The sequence below is a fragment of the Thamnophis sirtalis genome, unplaced genomic scaffold (assembly GCF_051295495.1).
Source record: "Thamnophis sirtalis isolate CommonGarterSnake01/CBP01778 unplaced genomic scaffold, rThaSir2_p1.2 scaffold_1, whole genome shotgun sequence".
NCBI lineage: Eukaryota > Metazoa > Chordata > Lepidosauria > Squamata > Natricidae > Thamnophis > Thamnophis sirtalis.
The window spans coordinates 109,049,668-109,066,590 of NW_028261381.1; the positions used below are offsets into that span (position 1 = coordinate 109,049,668).

The 16,923-nt window shown below is 39.9% G+C and overlaps 1 protein-coding gene and 1 long non-coding RNA gene across 6 annotated transcripts; one reads left to right on the plus strand and one right to left on the minus strand.

The window, feature by feature from the left end:
* Nucleotides 1–1,127: 1,127 nt before the first annotated feature.
* On the minus strand, nucleotides 1,128–6,427 carry LOC106544103 (uncharacterized). Of its 2 annotated transcripts, none has more exons than XR_001313202.2 (2): nucleotides 6,381–6,427; nucleotides 1,128–3,616 (listed from the first exon to the last, which is right to left on the minus strand). It is a non-coding gene; the product is annotated as an uncharacterized LOC106544103 (long non-coding RNA). The 2 variants fall into 2 exon arrangements; XR_015697491.1 differs by lacking the exon at nucleotides 6,381–6,427 and adding an exon at nucleotides 5,750–5,928.
* A 71-nt stretch (nucleotides 6,428–6,498) lies between these two features.
* SRSF5 (serine and arginine rich splicing factor 5) lies at nucleotides 6,499–10,599 on the plus strand. 4 transcript variants are annotated; one of them, XM_087721497.1, is made up of 9 exons: nucleotides 6,549–6,656; nucleotides 6,838–6,852; nucleotides 7,310–7,453; nucleotides 7,822–7,892; nucleotides 8,129–8,227; nucleotides 8,314–8,383; nucleotides 9,494–9,567; nucleotides 9,690–9,800; nucleotides 9,886–10,599. In XM_087721497.1, the coding sequence occupies exons 3-9, from the start codon at nucleotides 7,328–7,330 to the stop codon at nucleotides 10,133–10,135; spliced, it is 801 nt and encodes a 266-aa protein (XP_087577623.1). In that variant the 5' UTR covers nucleotides 6,549–6,656; nucleotides 6,838–6,852; nucleotides 7,310–7,327; the 3' UTR covers nucleotides 10,136–10,599. The 4 variants fall into 4 exon arrangements, with proteins under 4 accessions (XP_013915733.1, XP_087577623.1, XP_087577611.1 ...); XM_014060258.2 differs by lacking the exon at nucleotides 6,838–6,852 and having other exon boundaries at nucleotides 6,499–6,656; XM_087721485.1 differs by lacking the exons at nucleotides 6,549–6,656; nucleotides 6,838–6,852 and adding an exon at nucleotides 6,859–7,150.
* Nucleotides 10,600–16,923: the final 6,324 nt, after the last annotated feature.

Genomic DNA, 16,923 nt, shown 5'->3' on the forward strand with positions numbered 1-16,923 from the left:
ATCTCCAAATCTATTACAAGAAAGTGAATCTTTCCTTTAAGAGGTAGTTAGATGCACTCACAGTCTGTGGGCAAACACATCTACAATATATCAGTCATTGTGTCCCTCTAGCTCAGGGTGTCAAACTCATGGCTCACAGGCCGGATGCATCATGCGCTGAGCACACCAACACCCATTTTAGCAAAGGGGGAAAAGTTGATATGTCACATGACGATCATGTGTCATCTTTTGACACCCCTGCTCTAGCTGATTAGACCCAAGGGAACAATGTGGACTGAAACAATCTCATTGATCCCTTAATAGAACAAACTGTGTGAAAGAGGTTGTAGTATTGTCTCTCAGGACCAAATGCTTTACAGAACAAATAGTTCTTTGCTAACATTTTTGAGTTTACACATCATTCACCTTGCCAAAACAAACATTTATTTCCAGGTATTCTAGTAGTATTGCTGCTAGCTGAAACAACCACATCCGAAAGATACTCATAAACCACCCAGTCACTTTGGATAGTGATGGGCAGCATATAGATTCAACAGACAGACATTCAGACAGTTTTCCTAAGGCGAGGTATGGGATCTCCTTTGGTCCAGTGTTATTGGAATTGTGTATAAAGAACCTAGAAGAAAGGATAGTTCACAAATTCGCAGATGGCATTAAACTAAGGAAATTGGAAAATACTGAGGATAAAATCACAATTCAAAATGACCTAAAGAAGTTTTTGACAATGGGCCACATTTAGTAGGACTGATTTAGGGCTGCGGCAGTGGTAACAGCCTACTTGATTAGGAAAAATCAAATGTACAACTGGAAGACTGGGGAAACCTGGCTTGGTTTTAACGCTGTGAAAGGAGTCTAAGTGGGCTACCAAGTGAAAGTGAGCAAGCCTGGTATACAACGTGTTTAAAAGGACCATGCGTTGTTGGGCTATATCCAGATCAGAGAAGCTAAAGTTCCATTGTTCTTTGCAATGCCTAGACTGCACTTGAAGGACTCTGACTAACTCTGGGCACTGAGGATTGGACGATCTAAGAGGACCTGGAAAGCAAGGCCTAGAGTAAGAGGAATGATTGATGACCTGAGCATGTTTAGCTTGCAAAAAAGGCAACCATGAGGAAATGTTTTTATAGTTTTATTTTTTTATTTTCATAACATATAATCACGTGTATACTATTACATAGCCAACATCATATTGTATTATTAAATGTTTACATCAATTCATCTTACCATCAACTCCCAAAAACAACTATTGGCTCTTCTGCTCTCCATACACCATATTTGTACCTTATCCATCACTTTCTTCTCCCTCTCTCCTCCCCCTCCCTAACTCCTTTCTTCCCTCTGAAACCTTCCCTTCTCTACTTCCCCTTCCTCTCTCCTTCTCCCACCATGAGGAAATATGATAGCAGTTTATGGCTAAGTGTGCAAGAGGAGATGGGCTTGTTTTCTTTGAAAAGAAGTGGCCTAGAGAGTTGAAATTAAATGGAGATTCGGGCTCAATATAAAGAATTATCTAATGGCACAAGCTATAAAATAGAGAAACACAATGCTAGATGCCCCCTATCTGTATGGATAGTCCCTCATTTCACTTAATTAAGATTCAAGCATATCCTGGTAGCTTCATTTCCGTGCCACATTCCAAGAAACTGCATAGAGCCAGATACTCTTCAAGGACTTCTGAAAGGTCAATAGGGTTGGGGCCATGCTAATCTCATGAGGAAGGAGAGCAGGGGCTATGACAGAAAAGGCATGTCTCCTGGTCCCTGCTAAACAACATTTCTTGCTGATTGGGTATGTTCTATGCCCATCCTGGCAAACAGGATTGGACAGATAGAGACAACTAGAAGAAGCCTGGTCCCAAGCTATGGAGGGCTTTAAAGGTGACAACCAATATATTGCACCTGGAAACACATTAGCAATCAAATGCAGCCCCTGAAGTAGTAGTGTTACATGTGCACAATAGCCAACACCATTTGTTTGTTTATTTCCTGCCTTCACTGTTTTTTTTAATAAATAATTCAAGGTGTTTACACTTGCAAGTACATTCTGTACCAATTGAAGCTTACGAATGTTCTTCAAGGACAGCCTTATGTAGAGTGCGTTGCAGTACTCCAAATGGGAGCTCATGAGGGCAGTGGCGATGAGCAGACCCTCTCAGTTCAGAAATGGGTACAACCAGGACACAACCTGAAGTTGTTTTCATACCTTTAATTGGTATATAAAGCATCCTCACACTGGATTCAAAACATCGTTCCTATCTTGAAAGCAAACAGCTTTCGCAGCTTGTAAACAGAATATGATTATTTCACAATCGATATGTGTGTTGTTTTATAAAACAACATAAGGAAAAAAGATAAAATCTAAAGATATTACAAAAGCATTCTCTGATATGGAGATAATTAGTTTCATGAATTGGATGTCACTGAATTCATAGCATTTTTTTTCTTGTACAGTTTATTTTTTCTTCATTCAAACATTCTTGTGTTAGTCAGTAAGGGTGGCCCGGATTACGTAAGAGCTGACTTACATAAATCTAATTTGATGCAAATGTCTACATAACCTATATCAAAAATGTTAAAGATGCATAATAATTCACATTACTTAGGCAATACAAACTAAATGAATATTATGGAGTGAGTTTGTAACAGAAGCTGAATTTCCACAAGGCAAGGCTTCTTCATGCTAGTATGGTTGCCTTGTGAATAGATATTTCTGTTGTAATTTTTATGTTGTTTCTGTCTTAACTGAGCTGCAGGGTTTTTTTTTTGGGGGGGGGGGAGAAGAGAATTGATCCAATTCCAATTTATGCAAAGTTATATAAGTACCCAAATGAAGCAGTTAGATAAGTTGGACAGATTTTGTAATTCCTTTAGCCAGGTTATAATAAAAATTCAAGGCCTGAAAGGACAAATGTGTAACTAAAATTATGCATAAAAAGTAACTCATCTGTTTGAAGCATTTACCTTTGCTCCTCTGTTGTTGTTTTTTAAAGAGAGGTTAGAGTAATTTCTCCTTTCTTTGGTCTATTAGCCACCAGAATGTTAAACTTTGATATTCTTTGTCATACAATGGTTATTCTGTTTTTGGTTTAAATATCAAACCAGTCTAATTTACCATCTCTAGTGGAGGAATCCAAATTTAAGAGTCTGCTGTTTATAATTCCTTTTATACTTAAGTTAAAAATGACAACTTAAAACTGGACCAAATATTTACTTAAACTCCAATTGTTCCTGACAACTTCTTAGCAACAGGACCCAAACAATTCCCCAGCAAACAACTATTTAAGCGCTTATCACATTTACAAAAAGAATTTTATCCCAATAGTTTTATTTATAATTAGTAGCCCACTTATCCAAGCTTCTGCTGTGTTATTCTCTTGAAAGCCTAACACATTAATTACAGCATATATATTTTTAATACTGTGGATTTTTAAAAAGTCTCTTAAATGCTTTTATATATGAAAATTAGTATCAGTTTACAACATAAAGCATATGATATATGCAGTGCAATTTGAGAAACAGATCTGTATACTAGGGAAACAAAACAAACACTTCACGAATGCAAGGCACAACATAGGAGAACAAACCTATCAAGACAGGATTCAGGAGTCCATCTGCATCTGAAAGACAAAGTCACTCTTTTTAAAACAACTATTTCACATTCTGGACAGAGAGGACCACTGGTTTGAAAGAGGGGTCAAAGAGGCCATCATGTTAAAATTGAACAGTCCTCTCTCAACAGAGGGGAGAGGATATGACACCAGTTATCTCATCTACAACACAGTCCTTTCAGTAGTCCCAAGAAGGTTCCACACCCATTGGTACTCTGATTCAGATGACCTTGTGGGTACAGATAAAACCCCAAGTGGTCTCAACTGACTTTCAGAGAGCTAACAATCATATGGCTGCAAAGATTATGAATCCTTCCATTCTCCACCTGTCAGTCAGAACTGAAGAAACTTCTTCAATGAGAAGCAAAATGTTTTCAAAGAAAAAAACAAGAAAGTTCAGTTGCCTTTTGGAGGGAAGAACACTTTTGGGACAACAGTGACCTGGATGATTGAAAATCTCCACAGACATAAAGCATATATAAATACACCAATCAGAATGATAACTTATACTGTAAAGATGAATTTCCAATTCAAGAGTTTCTTTTAAAAATTAGTACAAACGCATTAGAGGAAACTGCATTAGATAATTAGCAGTTTCAAGACATTTCCTCAAAGTCTTAGTTTGTTAATAAGTTAAAAGTTACAACTGTGGAGATGAAAGTTAAAGCATTGACATGAGAGCAAAACAAAATCTGAAAGTAATCTGATTGTATTGCGAAAACACATTCAAATACTTTACTAATAAATGCAGTACAGTAAGTTCCTCCGCAAAAGTTGGAAATGTGATAGAGGCCTTGGTTTATTTATACAGTTAAGTACTACTCTTTAAAAAGCCATGATTTTGTTCATAATACTAAATACTAATACTAAAAATATGTTAAGGAACTGATCATGGCTTGGTTCACAGATTATAATGGGAAATGTAACATATTCTAATCTAAAATCAAATCCCATTATAGTTTAGCAACATGGGAACCAAGACTGATGATAAGATGGCTGTAAGGCTGCAATCTTACTGGTGCTAAATTTTAAAAACTGAAAACATGCACAGGAATAAAATCCTTTTGCATTTTCATACAAACTGCCTGCTTTTTAAAATTAAAAAGGAACAGGACTAAATCTTCTATAATCCAATACAGTGTACCAAGAATAAGGAGGTTTAAGGATGTATCCTGCAGTTCCCTTGTCTAACTGCGAAAGTAATCAGACAATCAAAAGGCATGTTAAAAATTAATTAGAAAAGCTATCTGGCACCTTTCATAGCTGAGTTGTGAAACTGAATTTGTGAAATTTGTCGTTTACTACTATAAGTACCAACACCCAGCATATTAGAACGGATTGAAAAAATACTGGTTAAAAAGAGTTGGCGAGGAAGGGTGGCATAAAGTCCTCTACCCTTCGACCCCGAATCCCGAAACAAAGCCTTGTTGAAGTGGGAAACCGACCAAGCCTCTCGCACTCAACAACCCATAAGGCGAATCCCCCTGGCTCCGCGCAGAGGCGGGCTCGCACAACATGCAGCCCCTTCCCCGCCTTCAGCTCCAGGTTTTTCAGACCCCGAAAGATCCTCGGCGCTTTGGGGCTTCTTTCTCCCCATCCCGCGCAGTTTGGGAAATCAGCCGAGATTGTAGGAAAGGAGGTCGAGAGAAGAGCGGCCGAACCGGCCTCCTTGTAGCCCTGGGACACCGGGGCGGAGAAGGGAAGGAGGACCAGAGGCTGAGCGCTTCGTTTTAAGTCAAAACAAAACAAAACAGGCAGACGCTGTTTTGTTCCATTGGTAGAGAAGGCTGCAGAGACATACACCCCCCCGAGATTAAATTACGATTTAGAACAATTTTTATTGTCACTTTGAATGTACACTAGTGGCCATTATATTAAAATGGAATTTCGTTGCATACAGCTCTCAAAGGGTCACCACTATACAATATACACTACATCAACATGAATAAATACACATTTCTGCATATACCCCACATATATTATATGGCACAGAGAATCAACAGACTAGTTCGTATGTACTTGGCGAGATTAAAGCCCAAGTACAGACACAATGGTACCAAAAAGAAGTTACGGAAAGGTGTTTGAATGTTATGTACTACGCGACACACACACACACACACACACACAATTTACGGTACCTACCGTACCAGTTATGAGCTGCAAACAATCCGGACCATCGCTACTTTGTGCCATCTCGTGGTCGTCCGGATGGTTGTAGCCTTGATTTGGTTACCCCCCCCCCCTTAACCCTGTCTCTTACGTAATATGGCCTCGCTGTCCTCTTTTGTAAATGTCAATGGAGATTCTCAGTCATCTAGGTCAGTGTTTCTCAACCTTGGCAACTTGAAGATGTCCGGACTTCAACTCCCAGAATTCCCCAGCCAGCATTCGCTGGCTGGGGAATTCTGGGAGTTGAAGTCCGGACATCTTCAAGTTGCCAAGGTTGAGAAACACTGATCTAGGTCATGGTTGTCCCCAAAAGCGCTTTCCCCCCCCAAGAAGCAACTGGACTTTCTGGTTTTTTTTCTTTAAAGTCGTTTCGCTTCGCATCCAAGAAGCTTCTTCAGCTCTGGCTGGATTCCTTCCATTCCCCACCATCCAGCCAGAGCTAAAGAAACTTCTTGGATGAGAAGCGAAACGTCTTCAAAGAAAAACCAGAAAGCCCAGCTGCCACTGGAAAAAAAGCACTTTTAGGACCCTCTTTCGTCGTTTCGGCGGACTACAAAATACATAAAAGGAGGGGAGAATAGATTATTGCGCATGCGCCAACTACCTCGAGGCAGCGGGCTTTTTCTCCAGTGTCTCAGTCAAGCCGAGAGCCCTTCTCCTACCATCGACCTCAATTCCCCTCCCCTCTCTTTCCACCTATCACTGAACTACAAGTGGGTCACATGCCTCCGCGATCACGTGGGACGAGGTTCCATTTTGTGGCGTAGTTAACGCTCAACCTACCCAGTCGAGGCGAGGACATCGTCGGGGGCGGTTGGCAGCTCGTCTTTGTCCGTTGACACTTGAACTTGGGGAAAAAAAACCCGAGAACAAGACGATCGTAAGTGCCTACCTATTCAAATTTAATAGGCGATGTAAAAGAGCAGGGGCGGGGGCGAGAGAGAGACGGTTGCATTGTATAAGTATGATTAAGTGGGAGAGAAGCTTTAAACGTGCTTTAAACGTACTTTAAACCGTCTACGGTGTGTGTGTGTGTGAGCGATTACATTTCCTCTTAACAGAAAAAGCCAGGAGAGGTAACATTGGCCTGGAACATTGGGGTGCGGCCGCGCCGCCATTTCGTGAAAGCAATCAAAAGGGCTAGGATTGATGGGCGGTCGTGTGCAAGGCGCATGCGCAGCTCTCCGTAACTTCGCGTTGGCTGCTTAGGCTGCCTGGAGAAAAGGCGGAACCGAGCTGGCGTTTTCCAGTTGGACGATGGGAGGCGGAACTCGGTGGCTGGTTGGAACGAGCGGCGGGGCGGGGCGGGGCGATGGGCCCTGCGAGGGTGCTGCCTTCCCTGATGTCAGACTGCGGCAACCGAGGGCGGAGGAGGTACTGCGGCATGAATAGAGCTGGCGGGGCCAGCTGCTGCTGCTGCTGCTGCTGCTCCTCCTTTTGGGCGGCGGCGGCCATCTTTTTTTTTTTTAAAGACTCGGTTTACCGACTTGAATTTTTACGTTAATTTTTTTTTCTTTTAATTTTTTTCTCCAGCTACTCGAAAACGGTACCATGAGTGGTTGTCGCGTATTCATCGGAAGGCTAAATCCAGCGGCCAGAGAGAAGGACGTAGAGAGATTCTTCAAGGGATATGGACGCATCCGAGACATTGATTTGAAGAGAGGTTTTGGATTTGTGGTAAGCGGTTAAAAAAAATGCTTCGTACAAGCGGCACTTTGTAACGATGAAATTGATTACTTCCTATGGGAAGAAAGAACTACGGTGGTTTTGGTAGCCACTTCAGACCCATCGGTCTTTTAAATATGTAGGAATGCATACTTTCCAGCGGCAATACACTTTATAATATGCAGAACTGATCGTAAGTTAAAAAAAAGTTAAAATGCAGTCTTTAATGATTTCCTTCACAAAGGGAGCTGAGATTTTGAATAAATTCAATGCACCAAAGCACAAATTAAGTGGCTGCTGTTACTTGCCATTAAGAAACTTGAAACTAACCAGAGATGCCGGTCAATAAATCACTGATGCATTATTTTGTTACTTAACAGGAGTTTGAAGATCCCAGAGATGCTGATGATGCAGTCTATGAACTGGATGGAAAAGAACTCTGCAGTGAAAGGTAACATTTCATAACCCTTTGTTTGCATTTGGCTGCTTTGTACATGTTTTATGGTATGCTTGACAATAGTAGTGCCCAAACACATAGTTTGCAAATATATTGGACAGGTTGTATATGTTCAGGTTGACCTATTTGTCTGAAACGGGAAGGAGTCATAATTCGTGTTCTCATATTAATGTCGCATAGATGGAATGGACTGTTGTATTTTAAATAGGTGTTACTATTTTGCTTTCAAGAGTTACAATTGAACATGCTAGAGCCCGCTCAAGAGGTGGAAGAGGCAGAGGGCGTTATTCTGACCGTTTTAGCAGCCGCCGTCCACGAAATGACAGAAGGTAAATACTATGCAAAGAACATAGGTGATGCTCAGTTTAACTTTCTGTAGACATAACTAATGAACTGAACATTTTGTTTTTGCTAGAAATGCACCACCTGTAAGAACAGAAAATCGTCTCATTGTAGAAAATTTGTCTTCTCGGGTCAGCTGGCAGGTTTGTTAAACATGATTATCTTAGACTTCATTTAATGGGTATGTAATATGTAAATTTTTTAATTAAAAACTATTTTTTATCTTAAATTTAAAACATTTATCAAAATTATTAATTAATGTTTAAATGCATTGTTCAAAAGTAGTTTAATAGTATTTTAATGTAATTTTACCTTGTTTTAAAAATCCATTTTAACCACTTTAAAAATCCATTTTATTTGCCAGCCTATCTGTGTCGTTGGCCTTATGACGAGGAGTGCCTGTGGGTTATCCTAATCGTTCTGTCTTGGTCACTCTTGGTTGGGCCTGGTTGACTTTTCCAGTCAGCTCCTCCAGTGTATCAGTTGGCCACCTCTAGATCTGTGTTTGCCGGTCTAGACGTAATCGGTGCACTTCCTTAGAGTGCCGGGTTGCAGCGATCCCCGAAAGTTAACGAGATCTGATTCCTAAGTTGAGAACTGTACCTCCTCTAACGCTTCGAAATAAGAGATCGTGATCGAGAGTTGAAAAGATACGAATTAGGTGGTCCTTGGAATCCTGATCGCAGTAAAGTGATCCTTGGTGTAACTTCACAAGAGTAGAGAATGTCTGGATCCGACAGTAGTCTACTAATAGGGAGGGCTGTGCGATTAAAGGCTTCCATCGACTGGGTAGTTCTCTTCAAATGTTGACGAAGAGCCAGTCGGGCATGTACCGTGGTGGTATCTTCGATCGCTTAATGCAGTTTGCTGCTTGGCTAGCCTAGGGAAATGTTAATAAAGGTAAAGTAAACTATATTTTTAATGACATATGGGGCACAAAATAACTGGTTTTTGTTTTGTAAATGTGCTGTTTAGTTGTAAGACATTTCAGAATGCTTTCATACAAGTAAATTGTCTTGCATTCAGTTGTGTAAAATGTATAGACAAATAATTATGATTTGAGCATTTTGCTTAAAGCAATATGCTGTTTTCATTTATTTCGTGCCCTGATATATTGTATCAAATATGGAATTATCTACAAGTGTGGCATTTGCCACGTTTTAATTGTTAACATCTTTTTTTGCAGTAGTAATTTTTATTAATTTATAAATGTTGTCTACCTCCTTTATCTAACATGTTTAATCTTGTGATAGGATCTCAAAGACTTCATGAGACAAGCTGGGGAAGTAACATTTGCAGATGCACACAGGCCCAAACTAAATGAAGGGTAAGTATTTGGAACCATTGTAAGATATTGCAAAAGATAACTTGGGAGAAGGAATCTTTGGGGAAGTTTAAGCTTTGATAGTTTAATTATATAAGCTGTATTTCTTTTCTTTTTTTAATTAGGGTGGTTGAGTTTGCCTCTTATAGTGATCTAAAGAATGCCATTGAAAAACTTTCTGGCAAGGAAATCAATGGAAGGAAAATCAAACTAATTGAGGGCAGCAAAAGGCACAGGTAAGAACTCAGCTAAAATATGCTTGTGTATACACAGTTGTGATCAGTATAAACCTAACCTAACATGGATATTTACCTTTCTTAGTAGGTCTAGAAGCAGGTCTCGCTCCCGTAGCAGGAGCTCTTCAAGATCCCGTAGCCGTTCTCGATCAAGAAGCCGCAAGTCTTACACCAGATCCAGGAGCAGGAGCCGTAGCAAATCAAAATCACTTAGTCGGTCTCCTGCCCCTGAAAAGAGTCAGAAACGTGCTTCCTCCAGTAGATCAAAGTCTCCTGCTTCTGTTGATCGCCAGAGATCACGCTCAAGGTCAAGATCTGTAGATAGTGGCAACTGAATTGTGCAGGTTGCCTTGGAACTTTTAAAACCATACTTGCTAATAGTTGTGGTAAGTATGTGACTTTGGGGAGAGAGGGACTCTGAACCAGGGGAGGGGAGGGTTGTAACAACTTTGTAAATGTGGACCATCAGAAAGTTACTGAACTAATTGTATTCTCTTTTTGATAATCTTTTTCTTGCTCACTTCATTAAATCAGAAGTGTGTAGCTTTATGTATATTGCTAGAGTTCTTTGAAGAAACTAATTTTTTTGTATTTAAAAAAAACATTTTCTCAGTATACTCTAGAAATTGAAATTTGGGATGTTAAATGTTTTAAATTGGTTAATTGAGCTTTACACCAGCTGTAAATAAAGCTTTATTTCCGGTTTTGGGAATGATTCCCAAGTATTTGTTTGCTGCCCTGGCCATATTTCCAAATATACTGGTCAAAATTCACAATAAACCTTTTTTTAAAAAAAAAATCTGTGTTTTTCTTTCAAAGCTGTGGGAGAGCTGCATTTTTACATGGCTTTGCACTTAGATGTTATCTTTCAGAAATAGGATTATAAAACAGATAATTGGAAAGCTGTACCTGACCTTGGTCATGGTATCATAACTTACATGCTGCATTTCCCCGAATGTTCCTCGCCTGTGATATATTTTGTAGCATATTCTACTGTAATGCATTTAGAATTTCTACTTAATTTTTGATACTTGGAGCAATTGAATAGTACTTTGCAGGTAATGAAAGGTTCATGAAGTAATGGTATAAAATTGTCAACATATACCTGTAACTGAGATGCCATCTTTGCTTACTACAGCCAGCCCTGAGTGAGGATAAGGAATATTTAGGTAAATGATACTTTAGTCTAACTATACACGACTTCGCAACTAACAACAACAAAATAATTGGAAATGACAATAGAACTGTCAATAGCTAGGATAAAAAGCTTTTTACGTAATTTTAAGTGATCTGTTGTGAAATGAAGATAACATTTCAATTGATCCAAATGGCTCAGTTGTAGGAGTAGTGATAGACCAACAATTTAATATTGCAGTTTAATATGTCAGCAGTTTGCTAACCTAGATTCTGGTTAAACATGTTCTATGAATATAGATCCATTGAGAAATACAGCACTTGTGCCAAGCTTTTTCAAGACTGATACTCATGTAATAAGGTAGTTGGCCAAGCTTGTACTAAATGCAAATATTTTACAGGGTTCGAAAGTAGTATACCATGACCATATTCTATATTCCAAACTAGTTTTTCATATTGGAAGTCCCCCTCCCCCCAATAGTCAAAGCCCACCTTTTCCAAGGGACACTATATTTTACAATGTATTTTTTAAATCTTTTATGGTAAAATTAAAGAAATGTGATTTGCCTATTTTTACTGCTAGTACATTACAAGGCATGTGCAATCAATAGATGGTACAGAACCCTTTACCTCTTGGGTTGGAGCCCTGATTCCATTATTAAAGGTGATACTGCTATTGGTCCAATCGGGCCTGATTCAGCAATTCAAAGACCAAGTTCTTCACATTTTCTGATTTTGTACAGCTTTCAGTTTATGTTCTGGTTGGTTTTTGATGATGTCTAGTCATTTCTGCCTTTCCCAGCTAGTTTGATCGCATGATGAGATGGCTGAGAGGCGGAATTGTATGATTTTGCCTTCCAGCAGCCTGTCTGGGTTTTGCATGTTCCAGTAAACAAAAGACTGCATTTTAGAAATGGCAAGCCGTGATAAACAATGTTCTTAAACAAAACACCTTAAGTGCATTACAACTTTCCTCCAAATAAACTTCACTGGCATTTCAACAATTTTGCCATAATCAAAGTGCAAATTCAAAAGTCAGCTTTTTAATGATGATTTTCAGCAATTGCCTACCAGTGTTTTCATTTGGGCTGGGTTATTTTTCTGTGGTGGTGTGTAGATTTTTATGAAATTTACCTAACCATAAATTATAAAATATACCTAATCGTAAATTAATGGAGCAATATGAGCTTGCGAATAAATATTGGGAGAAAAAGGAAGTACAGAGTTCTTTGCATACCTGTTAGTTCGAACATTTCAGTTGAGTGCAATGAAGCATAAATAAAAGGGGCAGCTGCTGCTTGATAGTTATTAACTATTGTGTTAAGATGCAAATGGAAGGTGGCAGCCAGAAAAAGAAATTGGGCCAACTGCAGGCAGGCTCCATAACAATTGGGTCCACCCTCTGTTTTTATGATTTATAAGATGCTTTAGACATTTTTTTTGCATTGGCCCAGCCAATTGCAATATATCCACTGAACCATTATTGTATATGAGTAGAGTTCACTTGCTGTGACTCTTGGTAATATCCAATGCTTTAGGATTTATGTCCTGATAGTTCTTATCTGGGCTGTGCTCTCTGCTTAGTCCCAAAGATGCCCCCCCCCCTTTCAAGAAGCAACTGGACTTTCTGGTTTTGCTTTGAAGACTTTTCGCTTCTCATCCAAGAAGCTGCTTCAGCTCTTCAACTTCTCCAAAGAAAAACCGGAAAGTCAAGTTGCCTCTTGGAGGGAGAACAAACAAACAAAAAAAAAGCATCTTTGGGACAACCATCACCTGGATGACAGAATCTCCCTCTGCTTAGATAAAAAGTTCAGGAACGGCCATGAGCCATTTAATATATACAGGTGGATGCTGTTGAGGTTTCCTGTCCTGGCGTTTAAAAACCAGAACCGGGGAGCAGCAGTGGAGGATTCGGTACGATTATAAATTGCGCAGGACAAACCTGGCTGGTCTGTCCCGCAAAATCAATCCATCGCGGTTTGTGAGGTCCTTGGAACAAGAGTTTTAGGCACTATCCTCCCGTCTGCTGAGTAAAAAGTACAGTATTGGTATTGGCGGCAACTTTTAAGATTAAGACTTCACAGGTCGGAGCCGCGCAAATTCGAATGGCTCCTAGAAAGCAAAAAGACGACCCGGCGTTTCGGTATCTGCTGCCATCTAGTGGTCGACTGGTTATTTGTTACCCAGACCTAACCGCCTTAAAGATTAAAACGATTCCCATTTTTACGGGACGGGAAACCGAATTGTCTCTCTCTGTCTCTGTCTCTGTCTCTCTCTCTCTCTCTCTCTCTCTCTCTCTCTCTCTCTCTCTCTCTCTCTTTGATGTTGAAGATCGGGGACTTACTCCTTGCTCTCCTTATACGCCTCTGCTATGGATGACTTTAGAAGCTGCGTCGTGTAAATAGCGAGGGGGAAAAAGAGGTTCAAGGTGAACGAGAAATCGGTTCTTGCGCTTAAGGACGAGGTTGTTACTTGAACGCTTTCGGTCCATCGCGTCTCGCCTTCTGGAGCTCTGTTTTGCAGAGGTCATTTTGGGGTCATTTTTGGTATCGGCGCAGCCCAGTCCCTCGAAGCTTTTTCCTGCCATACCTTGAAGACTTCTAACCTGTTTGAGCTCAGCCTAATCAATCCTTAGCGGGCATCCCCTCTGACCTTGGCTGATCTCGGGAGTTACGCAATCGGATCGGCCTCGGTTAACATCTGGATGGAATTCCACCAGTGAGAACATCAAGACTGCAGGATAGGCTGGTAAGAAGGGGAAAAGTAGGAAGGCAACGGCAAAAAACAGACCCCGGAGTCACAGCGGAGCCTGGCTGAAAAAGCAGTCTGAGGTTGAGCTAGCTGCAAAAATCCGGACGACCCAGCAAAAAAGGAACAAAAAAGTTATCCGCAAATCGAAAACGCGGATATGGCAATATCCAGAAAAGAGACTTCACCCTTTGTTTTTGCTGTTTTTGTTTACATCATAATAGCAATCAGGTAAAACAGGCTGAGCAGTGAGCCTCCTCTGATATATGATCAATGCACAACCCAGAAATCTTCCAGAGAGATGATGCAGATGAAATCCGAAAGGTGGGTGGAGAGGAATAATTAGAGTTGGCTGTAATTGATCAAGTTGATATTTCTAGGACATTAGGTGTTATTGTCCCGATTCTAAAAACAGAGGCGCTCTCATCCACTTCGAAGGGATTTCCAGAGCTAAGCCTTAGAATAGATGCCCATGATCATGTGATCAAAATTCAGATGCTTGGCAATTGAGTCATATTTATGACGGTTGCAGTGTCTGGGGGTCATGCGATCACTTTTTAGGAACTTCTGACAAGCAAAGTCAATGGGAAGCCAGATTCACTTAACTGCAGTGATTTACTTAACAACTGTGGCAAAAAGGTCATAAAATGGGACAAAATCCACTTAACAAACATCCCACTTAGCAACAGAAATTTGGGGCTCTAATGTGGTTTGCTGAGGACTACCACCTCTAGGCCAGTGGTAAAATTCAATTTTTTTTACTACCAGTTCTGTGGCCATGGCTTGGTGGGTGTGGCAGGGGAAGGATATTGCAAAATTTCAATTCCCACCCCACTCTAGGGGAAGGATACTGCAAATCCCCACTCTAGGGGAAGGATACTGCAAAATCCACACTCCTGGGGGAAGGATAGTGCAAAATCTCAATTCCCATCCCACTCTAGGGGGAGGGTACTGCAAAATCCCCACTCCTGGGGGGATACTGCAAAATCTGCATTCCCACCCCACTCTGGGGCCAGCTAGAGGTGGTATTTGCCAGTTCTCCAAACTACTCAAAATTTCCTGTTTTCCAGAACCTGTCAGAACCTGCTGAATTTCACCCCTGCTCTAAGCACTACAAATAGGTGCATGTCGCATTTTTGCCTGCCACATATTTATTTGGATTCCACCTTTAATGAGTTGCTAAGATTACCACATTTCCTCATGAAATTTATTTCCCTCCCAGCTCATGTCTTCCATGAGTCTTGGCCAAAATGTGTTTCTCCATTGAAACCTAAGGAATGGAAGCAGGGTGACCTTTGGCTCCTCCTAGGAGCAGGAAGGATGATGATCAGTGGTGGTCCTTGGCCTGGCCAGGGACTAAGTTCTGAGTCAGTTGCCCTTTACAAATTAAATGTAAACCACATATAATTTGTGGATATGTAAATGATAAATATAGGAGCATTATGCTGTTGTATCAGATGGTCCAGTTAGTAAAGTTTAAGTGTCAGGTTTATTCAGTTCTTGGTCTGATAAATAGCAGGCAGTAGTTTACTCCAGGTAATAGCATTCTGAAAGTTGAAGTCCACACATCTTCAAAAAATAGAAAAATACTGGTTTAGGGCAGTTTAATATAAGGTAAGTCATTTTTCTTGGCAAAAATATGGAAGTGACTTGTCATTGTTGTCTTTTAGGGATTTCCAATCTTGTCTATATTTTAGAATTTCATGGAATTATCCTAATAGATGTTGATTAAAACAGCATCCTTTAAAGCTATAATCAAAATGGATTTTGTTGAGAAGCTTTGAAATTCCAATACTATACTTTTTTAAAAGGAGCAAAACATACAAAATAGCTGCAAAAGTTGGGATAAACAAAGGAAAAACAGATCTGAGATTAAACAGGGTTATATCACTTGTGCTATTCTTAAGAGACTGTTCTTTCATCAAGGCACAATAGGGTAACATACTTGGTGCTAAGTTGTCCATCCAATTGTCTAAACTGTGGTCTCCACATACTTTATGATACCTACTGTAGAATGTAAACATATACAAAGAAGTAAAGCTATTTAATGTATGAGGATATGTGTAACTTCCCAATAATGTTGACCTACAGTTTGACGCAGAGTTCAGCAAAACACAGACAAATGATTAACATTGACTAACAGAATGACTCACTTTCTTCAACATCCATTGTTAAGATAGAAAGAATTTGTTAAATTGTAGAAGAACCACATTTATTGGAATAATCATTGGGCACCTGCTTTAGAAGAAAGAAAGACCCTGAACAATGGAAAAGTAAAGATTTTCATAGAAGTTGAGACCTAAAAGGTGGGAAATACTAGGGATCTGATTGGCTGGACAATTTGAGAAAGCTAGCTAGGGAGTTGGTGAGGGCTGCTTCTCTTTTTTGGTTTAGATAGGATTGCAGGCAGCTTTGTCTGGGACTGGGAAGGAATTAGTTTGGGTCTGATGGGATTAGGCAAATCCTATTCATATGCAAAAGAGGGCGTGCTTGTGGGTGGAGAATTTTCTTTCTTTGTTAGGTTTATTTATTTTCATTACAAGATGGTCTAGTACAGTATTTCTCTGCCTCAGCAGTTTTCCGATGTGTGGACTTCAACTCCCAGATTTCTCTATCTTGCTATATTAGAAGGTTGCTTACTCATTCAGTCATGAAAACGATGAAACAGTGATCTGTTATGTATGATTTTGCTTTTATGTCATTAAAGCAATATAATAAACTCACTACAGATTTTAAAGGAAACAATGATACATGTTTTTAGTCTTTCTGTTCCCTACTTTTCCGTGGATCAAGTTACAGTGTAAAAGCAAAAACTAAAACCCAAACAATAAAAGCAGTTATGGAGCAATATTGGGCCAATGTAGACATAAATTGTAATGGAACACTAGTTACCGTATTTTTCAGATATAAGACGCACATTTTTCCCTCAAAAAAGAGGCTGAAAATCTGGTTGCGTCTTATACACTGAACACAGCATTTTTTGCCTCCTGAAATTCCACCCCTTCACCAAAATGGCTGTGCACAGGCTGTTTTTGGGAGGTTTGCAGAGTGCAAAAACTTTTTTTTAAAAATCGTCTTCAAAACCTTGCTGCGTCTTATACTCTGGTGCATCTTATACTTCGAAAAATATGGTAGTAAGGCTACCTCAGTTTTTTTTGCTTAACTACAAAATCATTTCTGCAGATTTTGTGGGCACAATATCTATCATCTATCAGTGGTGGTGTTTTATCAATTGTTTTAT

What these genes read in the sequence shown, in the direction of transcription:
- SRSF5 (XM_087721485.1), top strand. Translation starts at nt 7,034, where the DNA reads ATGGGAGGCGGAACTCGGTGGCTGGTTGGAACGAGCGGCGGGGCGGGG. An exon ending in CGTCCACGAAATGACAGAAG is followed by an intron (nt 8,228 to 8,313) that starts GTAAATACTATG and finishes TGTTTTTGCTAG; the next exon opens with AAATGCACCACCTGTAAGAA. An exon ending in CTTCTCGGGTCAGCTGGCAG is followed by an intron (nt 8,384 to 9,493) that starts GTTTGTTAAACA and finishes ATCTTGTGATAG; the next exon opens with GATCTCAAAGACTTCATGAG.